This window comes from Lissotriton vulgaris, chromosome 6 (assembly GCF_964263255.1).
Source record: "Lissotriton vulgaris chromosome 6, aLisVul1.2, whole genome shotgun sequence".
In the NCBI taxonomy this organism is placed as follows: domain Eukaryota; kingdom Metazoa; phylum Chordata; class Amphibia; order Caudata; family Salamandridae; genus Lissotriton; species Lissotriton vulgaris.
In genome coordinates, this window is record NC_141694.1 from 536287399 (window position 1) to 536308296 (window position 20898).

Here is a 20898-nt window from a genome sequence, read left to right on the forward strand (position 1 = left end):
TGATTAATTTTCATTCAGCCCTTGGTTGCAGTTCTTGCTTCTGATTCCTATGATTGTTACTAGTATAAATCGTAGTATCTGTTAATGCTAATTGTTCATTGGTTATTGCATTTTTGCATTATGTGTTTTATATTGATACTCGAAATGTGACCTTTTTTGACAATACATTTGTTGTCTTATGTAAAATTAATGATGCAGGAGTAACAAAATTTTTGGGATTTGACAATGGAAAACGCTAGTCTGCTTTCTGTAAGTGTAACCTGGGGTAAAGTCTTTCATCTATGAAAGCCAGGGGTCACATGACAATCTGCTGAATGTTTTCATTGGTGGTTAATATTTTAAAATGTGTTTGTTTCTAATCACTGTTATCTGGTGAGCAAGGAGGCTGAGTTAACCGAATCGCGTCTAGATCGGGGCACTCTGGATTTACTTTTAAAATGAAATAAAAAGATTTTCTGCAACATGCATACCGGAGTGAAGTGTCCGTTTCTCCTTAAAGCACAAGTTACTACTTGTGTAACGATATATCTGTAAGAGACATTAGTTAGTGATAGATTCCTTACCTTAGAATATCCCCAGACGTCAGACTGGATCCGGAAACTTTTGCGTAGCAATACCCCTGCGCGCTGGTAGGCGTCGTCTGCGGCTCCGCGTCCGTCGTCGGCGTCGTGAGCGCCGGGATGACGTCGTCGGAGTACTTAGACGGCGCCCATGCGCGCTGACGTCAGTTCTGACAGACAGCTTTTCCGCGCCAGATACACAGAGCCATGATAGAACTAACACTGGTGCCATGAAACTAGGGCCCTGAAAGGGGATGACCTTAACCCAAGATATCGGTTCGCAGAACGGGGAGGATGGGTGGGTCGGTAAGGAATCTATCATTAACTAATGTCTCTTACAGATATATCGTTACACAAGTAGTAACTTGTGCATCTGAAAGAGACACGTTAGTGATAGATTCCTTACCTTAGAATAGATACCCCAGCAATACCAACCCCGGTGGTGGGTCTGCGAACCAATATCACACCAGAAAGTCCTGGAGGACGGAACGGCCAAAGAAGCCATCCCTCCGGACTTGACTGTCCAGGCAGTAGTGTCTTGCGAACGTGTGCAGCGAGGCCCACGTAGCTGCCTGGCAAATGTCCTGCAGGGGGACACCGCGGCCCAGGGCAGTTGTCGTTGCCGTGGCCCGAGTGGAGTGAGCCCGTAATCCAGCCGGGGGCTCCTTCCTCGCCATGGAGTAACATGCTTGGATACACAAGATGATCCACCTAGAGATGGTCCTCTTGTGCACAGCCTTACCCTTCTTTGCGCCCACGTAACCAACAAAGAGTTGGTCATCCACCCGGAATTGGCGTGTGCGATCTAGGTAGTAGGAGAGCGCACGTTTTGGATCCAGACGGTGGAGCCTCTCTTCCTCCTTCGAGGGATGCGGAGGCGGAAAGAAAGTGGGCAAGGTAATGGACTGCCCGATGTGGAAGGCCGTAACAACCTTGGGCAGAAAGGAAGGTCGTGTACGTAACACCACCTTGTCAGGATGAACAGACAGGAAAGGTGGAGAAGAAGAAAGAGCCTGGAGCTCACTCACTCTCCTGGCAGAGGTGATGGCAACCAGGAAGGCAGTCTTCAGAGTAAGGAGACGAAGAGGACAGTTATGCAGTGGCTCAAAGGGAGCACACATCAGATAAGTGAGAACAAGATTCAAGTCCCACTGGGGCATCACGAAGGGAACAGGAGGGAACATGTGCGTGATGCCCATCAGAAATCGACTTACAATAAGGGACTTGAATAAAGAAGGCTGATCTGGTAGCCTCAAGAAGGCTGATAGAGCAGAAAGGTACCCTTTAAGAGTGCCTAGAGCAGAGCCCTGCTGGGCAAGGGAAAGAAGAAAGAGCAGCACTTCCGAAAGGGGTGCCGAGAGAGGATCCACAGCCTTTGCTGTGCACCATGCCACAAATCTGTTCCACCGGCAGGCGTATACAGACTTTGTGGAGGGACGCCTGGCTGCCAGAATGATATCACAGACTTCAGGAGGCAAGTCAAATGGCCTCAACTGCCGCCGCTCAATCTCCAAGCTTGTAGGTGGAGACTGGACAGGTTCGGGTGCAGGACCGTCCCCTGCTGCTGCGACAGAAGGTCCTCCCGAAGAGGCAGACGAATCGGGGGATCGACTGACATGCTGAGTAGCTCGGGATACCAGTATCTTCGTGCCCAGTCCGGAGCCACAAGGATGACCTGGGCCCGGTCGCGCCTGATCTTCTTCAGCACTCTGGGCAGAAGTGGTATAGGCGGAAAGGCGTACAACAGACCGCAGCTCCACTCGCGACGAAAAGCGTCTCCGAGCGAGTGCCGCCTTGGAAATTCCAACGCGCAGAACTGATGACATTGCGCGTTCTCTTCTGTGGCGAATAGATCTAACCAAGGCTCTCCCCACTGCCGAAAGAGACCTTGCGCCACGTCCGACTTCAGACGCCATTCGTGATCCATCATGCACCGGCGGCTGAGTTCGTCCGCCCTGCCATTCAGAGAGCCTGCCAGGTGTTGAACCACCAGGGTCACGCCCTGATGTTCCAGCCACTGCCAGAGGCGCAGAGCCTCCTGGCAGAGGGTCCACGACCCCACCCCGCCTTGTTTGTTGCAGTACCACATGGCGGTGGTGTTGTCGGTGAACACTTGCACTACGCTCCCCCGGACAGAGGGGAGGAATGCCTTCAGTGCTAGACGAATCGCCCGCAGCTCCAGAAGGTTGATATGGAGCCGGGACTCCGCCGGAGACCAGAGGCCTCTGATCTCCGCCTCTCCCATGTGGCCTCCCCAGCCCTGGAGGGACGCGTCCGTCACAACTACGTGCTCCGGTTGGGGTAGGGAGAGGGGTCTGCCACTGACCCAGTCGCGGTCCGTGAGCCACCACTGCAGTTGTCTCGCAGTGCCCTCCGAGATCAGGACATGATCGGACAGGTTGCCCTGATGCTGGGCCCACTGAAAATTCAGGTCCCACTGCAGAGCCCGCATCCGCCACCTGGCGTGACGCACCAGAAGGATGCAGGAGGCCATCAGTCCCAGAAGCCGCAGCGTCAACCTGACCGAGACCCGGGATAACGGCTGGAAGATGGGAACCAGAGCCTGAATATCCCGAACCCGCTGCTCGGGTGGGTAAACCCGAAACTGCGCCGAGTCGAGAACCGCTCCGATGAAGAGGAGCTTCTGAGAGGGACACAGGTGTGACTTCGGCACATTGATGGAGAACCCCAGCAAGTGCAGGAGGTCGGCCGTAGTCTGGAGGTGGCTGACGACTGTCTGGGGCGAGCCCGCCTTCAACAACCAGTCGTCGAGGTAGGGGAAGACTGATACCTCCTGCCTGCGCAGATGGGCTGCGACCACCGCCATCACCTTCGTGAACACCCGTGGGGCGCTGGTAAGGCCGAAGGGGAGCACGGTAAACTGAAAGTGCTCTTGGCCTACCGTGAACCGCAGGTAACGCCGGTGGGCCGGCAGGACGGGGATGTGGAAATAGGCGTCCTGCAAGTCCAACGCTACCATCCAGTCTCCTGGGTCCAGGGCAGCCAGGACCTGAGCCAAAGTGAGCATCTTGAACTTCTCCGTCCGGAGGAAGCCGTTGACGTTCCGCAGATCCAAGATAGGGCGTAGGCCCCCTTTGCCCTTCTTGGGTACCAGAAAGTAGTGGGTGTAACAACCACGTCCTACTTCTGGCCCAGGAACGCGCTCGATGGCCCTCTTGGCCAAGAGGGCCGAAACCTCCTCTTGCAGAAGTTGCAAGTGATCCCCCGACACACGGTGGTATTGAGGTGGCATGGATGGAGGGGAGGACTCGAAGGGGAGGGAGAAGCCCCTTCGGACAATTTGCAGCACCCACCTGTCCGAAGTGACTGTATGCCAGTGGGAGAGGTGATGGCGAACCCTGCCTCCCACAGGCGTCACATGGGCCTGAAAACTCGGAAGGTTTTGAGGCAGGGGCTGCTGAGGGAGGTGTGGACTGGCCTCGCCGCTGGCCCCGACCACCGCCACGGCGGTTCCCACGTCCGCCACCGCGTTGCTGTACATTCTGCGGCGCGTGGCTGACGGTACGTGGTGGGGCGCCCCTTCCGTGGCCACAAAAGGAGCGAAAGGCACCCGATTGCTGGCGTGGAGCCGTAAGGCCCAAGGACTTGGCCGTGGCCCTGGAGTCCTTGAAACGTTCCAGCGCATGGTCTGCCTTGTCGCCGAAGAGGCGACGGCCATCAAACGGCATGTCCAGGAGGGTGGCCTGGACATCGGCCGAGAAGTTGGCGGACCTCAACCAGGCGTGGCGTCGAACCGCCACCGTCGTTGCCATCGCCCTGCCCAGTGAGTCCGTAGTATCCAGCCCACACCGGATAGAAAAGCGTGCTGCATCTCGGCCGTCCGCCAGGGCTTGGCTGAGTTTAGCCTGGACCTCCTCCGGGCATCTAGGCAGCACCTCCGCAACCGTGTCCCACAGGGTGTGGGTGTAGCGGCCCAAGAGACAGGCGGTGTTCACAGACCGCAGCCCTAAGCTCACAGACGAGAAAACCTTCTTCCCGAACTGTTCATATCTCTTGGATTCCCGGTCGGGCGGGGCCGACGGGAATGCGGTTTGGGAGTTTGAGGCCTGGATGACCAGACTCTCGGGGGTGGGATGGGTGGACAAAAAGCACGGGCGGTAGCGTCTGGCCACGTTCCTGTCCACAGGGGGGCCTGTGGCGGGCTTGGACCAAGTGCCCAGAAGAACGTCACACAAGGCCTCATTGAACGGCAGGAGGGGCTCCGCGGAGCCCGACTGCTGTTTGAGGACCTCGGTGAGGAGATTAGTCCTCACGGCCGCGACGGGGAGCTGAAGGTTTAAGGCCTTAGCTGCCTTCGTCAACACTACGCTGTAAGCAGAACCCGCCTCCGAAGCCACAGTCGGGGGCGACGTAAATCCAGTGTCTGGCGAGGTGTCAATACCACTGGCCTCCCCAAGCTCATATGTCCAGTCCTGCTGCGACTGGCAATCACGTGCCAGAGGGTCCTCGGACCCCTCCCATTGCTCCTCGTCACCTGGCTCCTGGAGACCAGGATTAACAGCCAGGGCCTCCTCGTGGAGATAAAAGTCTCCAAACGTCGACGGAATCGGCGCCCAGCGGCGCCCTTCCGACTCCTGAGTAGGACCGTAGGAAACATTGGGGGCGGCAACCACATCGGCTGCCGGGGACGACACCTGAAGGGACGGCGCCGGCGAGGTCGTGAGGTCGACCGGCGAGGCCCCGGATCCGGAGCCGGATCCAGCGAGGTCGTGCGGCGCCGGGACCGAAGTCGCCAGCGGCGCCGGGGCCGAAGCACCCGACGTCGTCGGGGGGGAAGCGCCCGACCCGGAAGGACCTCCAGGCGGAACCGATCGCCCGAAGGCGCCACGGGAACCGACTGAGGAGGGAGGGCTCTCATGGCCATGAGGTATCTCTCGACCTCCTCCTGCGACGCGCCGTGCCCAGGGACCCGAAGGTGTGGGGCAGGCGGCGACGCTTGCGACTCCCGCGGAGCCGCGTGGGCGGTGTCGCCAGAGTCCCCGGCCGCATCGTGCGAGCGTCGGGGCGGGTCGGAGGATCGATGGTGTCCCTCCGACCTCTCATGCCTCTTACCTGAGGACTTGGAACCAGACGATCGGTGTCCACTCCCGGAACGTCGATGACTCCGACCTCGCGACCTGTCCCTCGACCTCCCGTGGGACCGGGACCGGGACCTGGAGCGGCGCGGGGCCGACTGCCTCAGCTCGAGACGCTTGCGGGACCGCTCCCGCCTAGCCTTCGACGTCAGGGCCCAGCAGTCGGAGCAGGATCGATCGTCGTGGTCGAGGCCTAAGCACTTCAGGCACCGGCGATGGGGGTCCGTGACCGACATGAGTCGGCCGCACTTCGAACAAGGCTTGAACCCGGGCATCCCTGGCACCGATAGTCGAGAAGTCGACTAAAGAGAAGATCAAAAGGATCAAAATTTTCAGTCAAAAAGTGACTGGGGGTAGAGCTTCTTCCGGATCTGCGCTAGCTGGCGCGGAAAAAAGAAGAACTGACGTAAGCGCGCATGGGGGCCGTCTAAGTACTCCGACGACGTCATCCCGGCGCTCACGACGCCGACGACGGACGCGGAGCCGCAGACGACGCCTACCGGCGCGCAGGGGTATTGCTACGCAAAAGTTTCCGGATCCAGTCTGACGCCTGGGGATATTCTAAGGTAAGGAATCTATCACTAACGTGTCTCTTTCAGATGGTGCTGTTTCTAACGGCAAGCTTGTCGGAGCGTTGATGGATGGATGGATAATATATATATATATATATATATATATATATATATATATATATATATATATATATATTCCATACCAGTTCAGGTACCAGAAAAAGCACTCATGGGGTTCACTGCAATTCATCAGGGTATTTTTATTTCATATGCGGAGAAGCATGAAAAACAGACGCGTTCCGGCGATGCCTTAGTCTTGTGTTTTTCAAATTTCACGCCAGTAAAGCAAACATTTTAAGGCTTACGTTGCATGGATCACATGATTAGAATATTCATAATAATCAAAAGAGGACTTAGAGTCTAGGTATAGCGGACATCTTTGAATAGTATAATTCAATTCAAACTTTATTGAATCGCCGCCTTTCCAACAATTCGCATACTTGCGCAATAATGCTTTATCCCTTCATTTCATATTGCAGGGAAAATGCACATGTGGCCATAGATAATAAACTTTCCTCTGTTTGAATAAAAGCACGACAAAAGATTACTTTGTCTACACTTAAATCACGCCGTGTATCGGCTCAATCAGCTGTTCATTGCTGTTCATAGGTGATTAAGCCGTCCATCAGCAAATCCTCAAGATTAATTTCAAAATCCAAACTTAATCATTAAAATCCAAATTTAAAATAGTGCATCCTTGACAGATATTATAAACAAAGTTATAAGAAGAATAACAGACACTAGTACACTAGTCTCCCAAATGAAGTGTCATCTCTTCACTCATGTTCATTCCATTAGGGGTCTTTGTGCCCAAGTCTATTATATATAGTGACTCTAGTCTACGCAGCTTCCTGACTCTATCCCCTCCCCTTATATTCTGTGGGACATGGTAAAGACCCTAATAAAGCAATAGCTCCCTATTGCTGTTCTGTTTCTCAGCGAAATGCCTGGCAACAGGGTAATTCAAATCACCCTTAGCTATTGCTCTCATATGTTCCAAGATTCTTATTTTTACAGGATGAATGGTACTGCCTATGTAGCATAAGCCACACGGGAATTTAAGGCAATACACCACATAGTGTGGCATGTGTCAAGGATGCACTATTTTTAATTTGGATTTTAATGGAACGGAATGGAGCTTTTGTAATAACGCGGATGCACCGCCGCGTACGAGGCGTGTGAGTGCGCTGTCGAAAGGTGCATTTGAAGCAAAGATATATATCTATAATACTATTATAAAGAGAGAACTTGCACCTTTTGGCCAGGTAAACTCGGGAACCACAGCGCCAATCTACACACCCTATCCATCTATGAAAATGTCAGGGTGTGTAGATGGACATAGGCTATATACATTTTTAAAAAAAAGTAAATTAAAAAAATTAAGTTTGAAAACAAAGTAGTCCCCTGAAATTAGCGCCGGCCGAGACCTAGCGCCTGCCGCGACGTGCGTGATGACCGCGACGCGACGTGCGTGATGACGACGAAGGAGGAGCGGTGGTGCAGTGACGAGCGGCTGTGCAGTGAGGAGCGGCGGCACAGGTAAGGAAAGGGAAAGTTTGAGCTTTTCCTAAACTCTCAGTGCGAGACTGTGTGATGCAGGGGGAGGCGTCCCAGGGGGGGTGAAGTGAGGCAGACAGACAACATGTTGATGGCCTTCCTAACGCGTCTGCACATGATCACACTTCAGAAAGACATCTTGAAAGAGCCTGGAGCACAGAGAAGAGGCCAGGCGACAGAAGCACAGAGCTTTAAATAGAAATCTTTTCTCAAAAGGAATGCAAGGCTGAAGCCTCAGACGGAAAGTATAGATTTGAGTTTCCTACTTCCAGGCAGAGCACGGCACCCGAAGTTTAGCCGGAGCCAGCTGGTTTTGTTTTTGGGGAGATAGAGGAAGGCAGAGTTACGCGGCGAAATCTTCCTGGGGTGTCTTGGCAATGGTCCTCCTGTAGGGCAGGTGTTCAAAGAAGGACCTTCGCAGTGCTATCAGCTGGAAGATAGATAAGCTAAATGTCCAGGTAGGAATCATTCAAGTCAACCACTTTACAATTATCAGTGTCACATGAGTGATCACACGAATCAATGTAGTAACCCAAGGGTTTATATCAAAAATATATTCACTTTATTTTTGATTTTGCAATTAAGATTTTTTATATACACAGAAAGAATATATCAAGACTGGCAACATACAGACTAACATAACATGTAAACTAAATGGTAGTCTACATACACCTACAGCGTAGTGTGTGGCTACGTGCTCTAAACCACAACAAAGTGAGTATATACACATAGAAATTCACAAATCAATTTGCACAGTGAATTATACAGTGTATTGCATGTCAGGTGTTAGGCGTCGACGTTTCGGTCCATGCTGGTCAAATTGATCCGTCGGACCATCTTCAGGACAACAGACGTTGCACAGTAATGTGAGAAATAAAAACGCCCACCAGGTCGTTATGTCACAAATGTCGCCACGTAATTTAATCAGCAGCAATGCGCCGGCTCATCGGAGTCCGTGCTCATTCACCGGTAACTACTCGGGAAGCCGATTAAATTACGTGGCGACATTTGTGACATAACGACCTGGTGGGCGTTTTTATTTCTCACATTACTGTGCAACGTCTGTTGTCCTGAAGATGGTCCGACGGATCAATTTGACCAGCATGGACCGAAACGTCGACGCCTAACACCTGACATGCAATACACTGTATAATTCACTGTGCAAATTGATTTGTGAATTTCTATGTGTATATACTCACTTTGTTGTGGTTTAGAGCACGTAGCCACACACTACGCTGTAGGTGTATGTAGACTACCATTTAGTTTACATGTTATGTTAGTCTGTATGTTGCCAGTCTTGATATATTCTTTCTGTGTATATAAAAAATCTTAATTGCAAAATCAAAAATAAAGTGAATATATTTTTGATATAAACCCTTGGGTTACTACATTGATTCGTGTGATCACTCATGTGACACTGATAATTGTAAAGTGGTTGACTTGAATGATTCCTACCTGGACATTTAGCTTATCTATCTGATATTACCCAGTCCCGGTGGGATTATTGGGTGGCTCTATTCTATATACTGTTAATCAGCTGGAAGAGGCAGCAGTCATCATCATTTTCAAATATGAGGCAGCTAGGAAAGGAAAATGTCGGAGTGGGAGTGAGTCGGGGCGGGAGGGGGGCGGGGCAGGAGGGGGGCCGGGTCCGTGTCAGTGCATGGGCATGCACGGACAATGTCAGGGCGGGCGGGGGACTGGGTGGGCGGTTGGCCCTGAAGCCTCATTGCCCCCAGACAACGCTGGGGCGGGCTGCTAGTATAGATGAACAAGTTACTTACCTTCGGTAACGATATATCTGTAAGAAACATTAGTTAGTGTTAGATTCCTTACCTTAGAATATCCCCAGGCGTCAGTCTGGATCCGGAAACTTTTGCGTAGCAGTACCCCTGCGCGTCGGTAGGCGTCGTCTGCAGGCGTCCCCTGCGGCTCCGCGTCCGTCGTCGGCGTCGTGCGCCGTGATGACGTCGCTGGAGTACATAGACGCCGCCTCCGCGCGCTGACGTCAGTTCTTTGCACACAGCTGTTCCGCGCCAGGAGACGCAGAGCCATGAGAGAACCAACACTGGTGCCATGTACAAACTAGGGCCCTGAAAGGGATGACCTTAACCCTAGGTATCAGTTCGCAGAACGGGGAGGATGGGTGGGTTCGGTAAGGAATCTAACACTAACTAATGTTTCTTACAGATATATCGTTACCGAAGGTAAGTAACTTGTTCATCTGAAAGAAACACGTTAGTGTTAGATTCCTTACCTTAGAATACATACCCCAGCAATACCAACCCCGGTGGTGGGTCTGCGAACCAATACAAAACTACACCAGAAAGTCCTGGAGGACAGAACGGCCAAAGAAGCCATCCCTCCGGACTTGACTGTCCAGGCAGTAGTGCCTCGCAAAGGTGTGCAGCGAGGCCCACGTAGCCGCCTGGCAAATGTCCTGCAAGGGGACTCCCCGGCCCAGGGCAGTAGTAGCCGCCGTGGCCCGAGTGGAATGGGCCCTCAGCCCAACAGGAGGCTCCTTCCGAGCCAAGGAGTAGCACGCTTTGATGCAGAGGACGACCCATCGAGAGATGGTTCGTTTACAAACCGCCCGTCCCTTCTTCGCACCCACGTAGCCAACAAACAGTTGGTCATCCACCCGGAACTGGCGTGTGCGATCCATGTAAAATGAAAGCGCACGTTTTGGGTCCAGACGATGGAGCCGCTCTTCATCCTTTGAAGGATGCGGAGGCGGGAAGAAGGAAGGGAGGGTGATGGACTGCCCGATGTGAAAGGCCGAAACAACCTTGGGCAGGAAAGAAGGTCTAGTCCTCAGAACCACCTTGTCAGGATGAATGGACAGGAAAGGAGGTTGGACAGAAAGAGCCTGGAGCTCACTCACCCTCCTGGCAGAGGTGATGGCAACCAGGAAAGCCGTCTTTAAAGTCAGGAGACGGAGAGGGCAAGAATGAAGGGGCTCAAAGGGAGCACACATCAGGAAAGTTAGAACCAGGTTCAAATCCCACTGAGGCATCACAAACGGAACAGGTTGAAACATGTGAGTGATGCCTTTCAAGAATCGAGTTACAATCGGGGATTTGAACAAAGAAGGCTGATCAGGAAGCCTCAAAAAGGCTGAAAGGGCAGAAAGGTAGCCCTTGATAGTGCCCAGAGCAGAGCCCTGCTGGGCAAGAGAAAGAAGAAACAGAAGAACCTCCGAAAGAGGGGCAGAAAGAGGATCCACAGCCTTTGCTGTGCACCATGCCACAAATCTGTTCCACCGACAGGCGTATACCGACTTAGTGGAGGGACGCCTGGCTGCCAGAATAACATCACAGACTTCAGGAGGCAAGTCAAATGGCCTCAACTGCCGCCGCTCAATCTCCAAGCATGGAGGTGGAGACTGGACAGGTTCGGGTGGAGGACCGTCCCCTGCTGCTGCGACAGAAGGTCCTCCTGAAGGGGCAGGCGGATCGGGGGACCGACTGACATGCTGAGTAGCTCGGGATACCAGTACCTTCGAGCCCAGTCCGGAGCCACAAGGATAACTTGGGCCCGGTCGCGCCTGATCTTCTTCAGCACTCTGGGCAGAAGTGGTATAGGCGGAAAGGCGTATAACAGACCGCAACTCCACTCGCGCCGAAAGGCGTCGCCGTGCGAGTGCCGTCTTGGAAACTCCAACGCGCAGAACTGATGACATTGCGCGTTCTCTTCTGTGGCGAATAGATCTAACCAAGGCTCTCCCCATTGCAGAAAGATGCCTTGCGCCACGTCCGAGTTCAGACGCCATTCGTGATCCATCGAGCACCGACGGCTGAGTTCGTCCGCCCTGGCGTTCAGAGAACCTGCCAGGTGTTGAACCGTCAGAGTCACGCCCTGACGTTCCAGCCATTGCCAGAGGCGCAGAGCCTCCTGGCAAAGGGTCCACGACCCCACTCCGCCCTGTTTGTTGCAGTACCACATGGCGGTGGTGTTGTCGGTGAACACCTGCACCACACTCCCGTTGACAAAGGGGAGGAATGCCTTCAGTGCCAGACGAATCGCCCGCAGCTCCAACAGATTGATATGGAGCCGGGACTCCGCCGGAGACCAGATGCCTCTGATCTCTGCCTCTCCCAAGTGGCCACCCCAGCCCTGGAGGGACGCGTCCGTCACGACAACGTGCTCCGGTTGGGGAAGGGAGAGGGACTTGCCCCTGACCCAATCGCGGTCCGTAAGCCACCACTGCAGTTGTCTCGCAGTGCCCTCCGAGATCAAGACGTGGTCGGACAAGTTGCCCTGATGCTGGGCCCACTGAAACTTCAGGTCCCACTGCAGAGCCCGCATCCGCCACCTGGCGTGATGCACCAGAAGGATGCAGGAAGCCATCAGTCCCAGCAGCCGCAGCGTCAACCTGACCGAGACTCGGGATAGCGGCTGAAAGATGGGAATCAAAGCCTGAATATCCCGAACCCGCCGTTCCGGAGGATAAACCCGAAACTGCGCCGAGTCCAGAACCGCTCCGATGAAAAGGAGCTTTTGAGAGGGACACAGGTGTGATTTCGGCACGTTGATGGAGAACCCCAGGTCGTGCAAGAGGTCCGCCGTCATCTGAAGGTGGTGGACGACTGTCTGGGGCGAGCCCGCCTTCAACAACCAGTCGTCTAGGTAGGGGAAGACTGAAACCCCTAACCTGCGCAGATGGGCTGCGACCACCGCCATCACCTTTGTGAACACCCGTGGGGCGCTGGTAAGGCCGAAGGGGAGCACGATAAACTGAAAGTGCTCCTGGCCTACCGTGAACCGCAGGTAACGCCGGTGGGCCGGCAGGACGGGGATGTGAAAATAGGCGTCCTGCAAGTCCAACGCTACCATCCAGTCTTGCGGGTCTAGAGCAGCCAAGACCTGAGCTAACGTCAACATCTTGAACTTCTCCTTCCGGAGGAAGCCGTTGACGTTCCTTAGATCCAAGATAGGACGTAGGCCCCCCTTGTCCTTCTTGGGCACCAGAAAGTAGTGGGAATAACAACCACGCCCTACTTCTGGCCCAGGAACGCGCTCGATGGCCCCCTTGGCCAAGAGGGCCGTAACTTCCTCCTGCAGAAGTGTCAAGTGGTCCCCCGACACACGGTGGTTCTGCGGTGGCATGGCTGGAGGAGAGGTCTCGAAGGGGAGGGAGTAGCCCCTTCGGACAATTTGCAGCACCCACCTGTCCGAAGTGATCGTGCGCCAGTGAGCGTGGTGATGGCGAACCCTGCCACCCACTGGCGTCACATGGGGCCGAAAGCACGGACTAGGAGGATTTTGGGGTAGATGCTGGGGGGGAAGGTGTGGTCTGACCCCGCCGTTGTCCCCGACCGCCACCACGGCGGTTTCCACGGCCGCCACCGCGTTGGAAGGATTGTTGCGGCGCGTGGCTGGCAGCACGTGTGGGGGCGCCCCTTCCTTGGCCACGAAAGGGACGAAACGAACCCGGTTGCTGACGCTGGGTCGAGAGACCCAAGGACTTGGCCGTGACCCTGGAGTCCTTGAAGCGTTCCAGCGCGTGGTCCGCTTTGTCACCGAACAGGTGACAGCCATCAAACGGCATGTCCATCAGGGTATTTTGGACATCAGCCGAAAAATTGGCGGATCTCAGCCAGGCGTGACGACGAATCGCCACCGTCGTAGACATAGCCCTGCCCAGCGAGTCGGTCGTATCAAGACCACACCGAATTGAATATTTTGCTGCATCTCGGCCCTCAGCTACAGCTTGACCGAGCTTTGCCCGCACCTCCATGGGGCATTCTGGCAGCAGCTCCGCGACCGTATCCCACACAGAGTGGGTGTAGCGGCCCAAGAGGCAGGCGGTGTTGCAAGACCGCAGGCCCAAACTAATGGACGAGAAGACCTTTTTGCCAAACTGGTCATACCTCTTGGATTCCCGGTCGGGCGGGGCCGACGGGAATGCGGACTGGGAGGTCGAGGCCTGGATCACCAGACTCTCAGGAGTGGGGTGGGTAGACAGGTACTTGGGGTCGTCCGGACAAGGACGGTGGCGCCTGGCCACGTTCCGATCAACAGGCGCACCTGAAGCGGGCCTGGACCACGTGCCCAACAGAACGTCAGACAAGGCTTCATTAAACGGCAGCAGAGGCTCCAATGGGCATGACTGCGGTTTGAAGACCTCGGTGAGGATGTTAGGCCTCACGGCCGCGACGGGGAGCTCAAGGTTTAAAGCCTTGGCAGCCCTCATCAGCACCACAGAATAGGCAGCTCCCTCCACCGATGCCACGGTTGGAGGAGAGATCAAACCAGGGTTAGGGGAGTCGTCCAAACCACTGGCATCCCCCAAGTCACCTGTCCAGTCCGGGTCATACTGGCACTCGCGAGCCAGAGGGTCCTCGGACCCCTCCCAACCTTCACCGTACTCCTCATCCTCTCCGTATTCGGAGTCAATGATGAAGACCGGCTCCTCGGGGTTCATGGGCCCCATCGGCGCCGGGACCGGCGTCGATCGACGCCCGTCCGGCGCCGCGTCCGGCGTCGGAGAAGGTAAGGGGACGGCGCCGCCCGGAGCCGGCGCCGGAACCCCACCGCCGGCCGGAACCGGCAGCGGAGAACCGGCGCCGCGCGGGGGCGGCGTCGGGGGTAACCCCGATGGCAACGGCGCCGGGGAGGCCGGAAGACCAGCCGGCGCCGATCCCGAAGGCCCCTGCGGCGCCGGGGTCGGAGCCGTCGGCGGCGCCGGGGCCAGAGCACCCGACGGCGCCGAGGCAGGGACACCCGAACCGCCAGGGCCCCCAGACGGTAGCACTGGGCCCGAAGGCGCCGTAGGCCCCGTCGGAGAAGCGAGCGCCCTCATGGCCATGAGGAACGCTTCGATCTCCTCAGGCGTCGCACCATGCCCAGGGACCGGAGGGTATGAGGCAGGCCGCGCCGGCGACTCTCGCGGAGCCGCGGGGTTGGGGTCACCCGAGCCCCCGGCCGCATCGCGCGAGCGTCGGGGGGAGTCGGGGGTACGATGACGACGCCCCGACTTCTTGTGCTTCTTACCTGACGAGGATGACGAGTGGCGTCGACTTCCGGAGCGCCCGGCGCGGCTCCGCGACCGCTCCCTCGAACGCTCTCTCGACCTCCGGCCGACCGGGACCGCTCCCGGTCCCGACGTGGGGCCGACACCCGGAGCTCCAGTAGCTTGCGGGACCGCTCCCGTCTAGCCTTGTTGGTAAGGGCCCAGCAGTCGACGCAGGAGTCCACGTCGTGGTCGGGGCCCAGACACCGGAGGCAGAGGCGGTGATGGTCAGTGACCGACATCGTGCGCTCACAGCCATCGCAATTCTTAAATCCTGGCATCCTATCAGGCACAATAGAGAAAAAAGACAATCGAAAAACTTGGTCAAAGACCGGAGTACTGCTCTTCAGATCTGCGTCCACTGGCGCGGAAAAAAGAAGAACTGACGTCAGCGCGCGGAGGCGGCGTCTATGTACTCCAGCGACGTCATCACGGCGCACGACGCCGACGACGGACGCGGAGCCGCAGGGGACGCCTGCAGACGACGCCTACCGACGCGCAGGGGTACTGCTACGCAAAAGTTTCCGGATCCAGACTGACGCCTGGGGATATTCTAAGGTAAGGAATCTAACACTAACGTGTTTCTTTCAGATATATATGTATATATATTCACTGAAAAAAACAGATTTCACACATGTTATAGTTAGCTGGACATTTCACTCATACAAAACCATTGAAATTCCCCCGTTATAGTTAATTCAGCTAACTATAACTCGCGCGCCCGCAATGCACTGCTGATGACATCACATATAACGTCATTCATGACATGGTCAGTGACATCACTCATGACATCACTGATGACATCTCAAATGACAATTCAAATTCAATGGTTTTGTATGAGTGAAATGTCCAGCTAACTATAACGTGTGTGAAACCTATGTTTTTTTCAGAGAATTTCTAAGGTTTTTTAAATGCTAATTTTTAACTATAACATGGCTGAAACCTATGTTTTTTTCAGTAAATTTCTAAGGTCTTTTAAATGTTAATTTTTAACTATAACGTGGCTGAAACCTATGGTTTTTTCAGTGAATTTCAAAGGTTTTGTAAATGATAATTTTTAACTATAACGTGGCTGAAACCTATGGTTTTTTCAGTGAATTTCAAAGGTTTTGTAAATGATAATTTTTAAATGTATTAATTGTTATATTTTTTTATACTGATTTACTACATTATTTTAAACTATTTTTAGATATTTTATTTTTTAGATTACATTACACATTTTTTATATAAATTGAAAAATAAATTTTTTTAAAATATTGAAATTGTATTTTTTTTTATTTTTTTTTATTTATATATATTTTATATATCAGGCAAGGATATCTCATGGAAGGAAATTCAAGTTACTGGTAAGTACAGTTAAATTTACTTTTCAGGAATAGTAGTGAGCTAGATTGGGGAATTAATTCCTCTTCAATCCTGAGGTCCCCTGTGAGCCAACTAGCCCACCAGTATGCGCCAGGCAGCTGTGTTGCAGTGAGTCGTTCAAAGGGCACGCCCCCTTTTTACAACACTCTGCAACACAGCTCCTTGACGCTTACTGGAGATACCTGTTGGACTAGTTGCCCCCTAGGGGACCTCTGGATTGAACAGGAATTAATTCCCTAACTTAAAACGCGCCTCAGGGCATGTTTGCACTCACATCACCTCAAGCCCCGCCCCCTACCTTCACCGCTGTGCTACCGCGCCCTGTAGAGTATTCTAAGTTGGGGGATTAAGTCCCCTTGCATACTCGGGGTCCCTGGGGGCCAACTAGCCCACCAGGAACCTCCAGTATGCGCCAGGAGGATGTGTTGCAGATGTGTAATGAGGCCACGCCCCTTTTTACACCTCTCTGCAACGCAGCCCCCGGGCGCGTTTGCAAAGGGGGAACAAATCCCCCTTGCCGACTGGGGTCCATGGGGGCCAACTAGCCCACCAGAAACCTCCAGTATGCGCCAGGGGGCTGCATTGCAGAGAGGTGTAATGAGGCCACCCTCCTTTTTACACGTCTCTGCAACGAAGCCCCCATGCGCGTTTGCAGAGGGGGAACCAATTCCCCTCGCATACTGGGGGTCCATGGGGGCCAACTAGCCCACCTGGAACCTACAGTATGCGCCAGGGGGCTGTGTTGCTTTGCCCCAGGGGGGGGGTGGTCCACGGCGCAGTGTGGAGGGATTGGGCCCCCCCACACTTTTTTCACTATGCCCCCGGGATTTGGTCCCCCTGGGGGGTAATGTGAAAGAAAGCAGACCGGGTATTTAAAAAAAATTGTGGGGGCCTTGGGGGTCCTTGTGGGACCACCTGAGCAGGCCTATGGGGTCAAGCTGTTTCTACCCTGCACCCTTTTTGCGTTCTACACATTTGTTTTTTCTGCTTTCTTGTGCCTCGGTCTACCGAGCACAAGATGGCTACCAACACTTCCTGGTTTGGAGTGTTCACAGCCAATGAGCATGCAGCTCGTACTCGGAAAGGTACGCGTACGGTACTCGTATGGTTCTCGTACCCCGCGATTTTTGTCAAAAAAAATTGTGGAGGGGGGTGGGGGGGGGGGGGGGCGGGTTAGGGCGGGCCATGGGGGTCCTTGTGGGACCCCCTGAGCAGGCCTAGGGGGTCAGGGTGTGTCTACCCTGCCCCCTTTGCGTGTTTTGCACATTTGTTTTCAGCATTCTTGTGCCTCGGTTCTACCGAGGCACAAGATGGCTGCCAACACTTCCTGGTTTGGACAATTGACAGACAGTTGACAGCCAATTAGCATGCAGCTAGTGCTCGGGAAGGTACGCATACCATAAGCTTACTGTACAGGGTACAGTACAGAGTACGGTAAGCTCCTCTAGATATATATTCATGATTTTACTTATGTTTTTCACAGGAATTACTGAACAGATTTACACCATTCAACAAAAAGGGTCATCTGCTAACATTTAGTGTTATTCTGTTCAGCGGTTCGGGCTGTAGCCCTGCCTAAAGGTCCTATGTAAAATTGCATGGGGAAAACACGTTTTGGGACCCCCCTTTTTTCTCTGCCCCCGCTTCACAAATCACCCCCAAACTTTCAGGGAAGGAGCGGAGCAGGCCATTTTCTTGGAGAAATTCGCGAAGATTCATCCATCGACGCCAAAGTTATTCCAAATAGAATGTTGCGGATTTCCTATGGAAACTAGGTTTTAACTAACTACCTACTGGCGACCGCATATATATATATATAGATATATAATCTCAAACAGTTTCTGATAATAGGATTCTTTGTGGTCAGATCCTCAGGAGGGACAGGAGTCACGTGGCATCACTGCCAGCACCAAGTACTTACTTCAAGATTCCAGCTTTAAGTAGCAATTATTGCATGGGGAAATAAAAAAGGTAAGGATTTACCAGTTCATCCCAATCATTGTAAAGTACTTTACTAAGTCATACATTATCTTTATTTCTAACCCCTTCCACCTCCAGTGGTAAGTCACAACAGTTCACCCTCGCTACCTTGAGAAGGGTTGATTATGTTGATTATCGAGTGTGCACTCAGACACCAAAGGTAAACCACATTACCCACACGGGATATGTCCAGAACCAAAAGAATGACAGGACCCCACCTAAAAAGCATTACAACGCTTTATTGTGACAGTTCAAAGAAACAATTGAATAAAAGGATGATTACCCGCAAATCCATCTTATGCCATGGTTGCTTCTTGCTATTTATCCTATATATTTTGTTCTTCTTGGCCATCTCAACATATGCTTCATGGCCTTGTCTGAAATAGTAAACCTAGAAGAAAAACACATGACTGAATCAACACAGAGGCTAGATGCTAATGCAAGCCAATAAAAAGAATACAAATAATCTATGTAACTCTTGTACCATTTCATCAGTTTGGAGTTCACCACTGGCAACAAATCTGACAGACTATACAACGCTTAGCTGTTCCTTTGTTCAAGGAGGACAGTTAACAGGTGTAGGGTAGGGGGTGGGACACGGAAGACAACTGTATGCACAAATATGGCATGGTTTAATATTAGGTTGCTTTTATTCAAAAGATATTAGAATGTTGAAAAAAAGATGAAGGGTGGGGTGTGCAAACATTCAAGTTCAGCATTTGTTACTCTCTTCGAAGGGTTCAAGGAATCTTTAAACTGAGCTCTAGTAAGATCAACAAGCTAGGCATGGCGTGATCAAAATGATGTGGTCTGCATGTTTTCAGACCTTAAATATTGCATTTATAGTTAAAAGGTATGGAAGGGAAACATGAAATAGACACAAAATAAGCAGTCTTCCCAGTGATGCTTTCGGAGGAAACTCTAACCAACATATAGGAAACGAAAATATTTCTGATTGATTCAACAAGTCAGTCAAAATACTTAGATACAATCCTTTCACAGGCACCACACTTGGGCTGAATTAATTAATCCTTTGTCAACACACTTGGTGTGGGCCACAGTAATTTTAGGACAGTCACACAGATGCACTTCAAGTGACATATAAACCATACACAGAGCACTCGTACACAGGTGACACCAGTTCCTCTTAATACAGTATGTGTCCCCGCAAAGGATGGAACCAAAAGAAAAACACTGCATATTAACCAAGAGTAGAGTTGGAAGAGTAGAAAGGAATCGGCATAAGTACCTGCGTCCATCACTATGAATGTAATATAAGGCAAATAACGTAGTCTTCTAATGGGTACATGCTACCACAAATTAATTAGATGATGCCACCCAGCAGTGTATAGTAGGAAGTTAGAGGCTATAACTCCCTTTAGAGTAAGAGGGATTGCAGAACTGCTCTATCAAATTGAGACTGCTCTTATTTTTCTGAAACCATGTAGAGCTTAGTGAAACAGAGCATCTTAGTCAATCTGCAGAACTGCATATTGTCTAACCAGATAGCTGATAACTTTTCACAATATAAGAAAATCATTGGAATTAGACCTGCTATTTAATGACGTTTTCTAACTGAGATTACCAAAGCAAATCAAGATGTTCTCATCATACTCTGAAAGAGAAAGATCTGCATATATAATGGCCGAAGACCCGTCTAGGGATCCAGTTGTTGCAGACATTTGCTTTCTGTTACCTTTTGTAGGATGGGATAGAAAGATGGAATGGAAATTACTTCATGTATATGTAATTCTGTGGTACCTTTTTGCAAAAAGGATTGTTTCATTCTAAAAATAAGCTAATGTTTAAAAAATACTTTTATAGAGGAGCAAGACCAATAATGGTTAGCCTATCGAAAATGTGAATACTGAATTCAACTACCACCAAAGAATGTTGAGGTTTGTGGAAATTTCCTTTTTGATGCACCTCATTAAGCAATATACTATAGGCACCTTCAATCAATAGTTTTTCTGGAGGTAAAAGGCAAGCTAATATGGCTTCAGTATACGGTCCTAAAATGCCAGTATTCTAACCTTTCTCAAATAGGAAGAGAGATAAATTGCAGAATGAGATAGGTGGGCCCGTAAAGGGCCCAGTGACAAGCAAATCGAGTATACTGTCCGTGTGAATGAACATCTGGCAGAAAGTTGTCAAAAATAGTCCTATTTGCTTAGTCATCCTCTAAAGTTTCAAGAATGTAAACTAAGCCCCCCCCCCAAACATTAGATGCAATCTCTGCCTGTAGCTTTAACATAGACAGTTCTCCTGAAAATAGACTGATTTGTATAAGACCCAGTGCTGCAAATTGGGTTGCCTAGCACAATCAGAAGCTATCAGTGTCTAGTTGGCTTTGTGTTATCTGATCATCTGAATCACTCTCCGAATCAGATGAAACGGAGAACATTTTAAAGGTCCGGATAATACGGAGTTTCCCAGTGAGTCAAAATAAGGAGAAGCTCAAATTGCAAAGATCTGCTCCAGGAAATCAAAAGCTAATTGCTATTTGTGGTTGGTTGACAAACTTATTCCTGTTTCTATGGTCATGAATACTCTGGTATACAGGCATCAGATAGAGGAGCCACTAGATCCCCATTTGTTCACATAACTGCACTATCGAAATGTTAACACTCAGGGCTTCAAAATGAACATGAAATAAAAACACTTGTTGCAAGCCTTTTAGTCCTTAAATCCAAAAAGACAGATATGGTCCTCAACCATGCATGGAAGCACCCTTCACAAGGGTTACCTAGGGT

General features: G+C 51.8%; 1 protein-coding gene across 2 annotated transcripts in view; it reads right to left on the reverse strand.

The window, feature by feature from the left end:
- The window catches only part of PHIP (PHIP subunit of CUL4-Ring ligase complex), a 2330659-nt gene that overhangs the window by 987486 nt on the left and 1322275 nt on the right, over positions 1-20898 (reverse strand). For both annotated transcript variants that reach the window (XM_086926531.1, XM_086926532.1), the window contains exon 25: positions 18429-18536. In XM_086926531.1, the coding sequence (XP_086782657.1) occupies positions 18429-18536 (108 nt within the window). The remainder of the gene's footprint in view (positions 1-18428; positions 18537-20898) is intronic.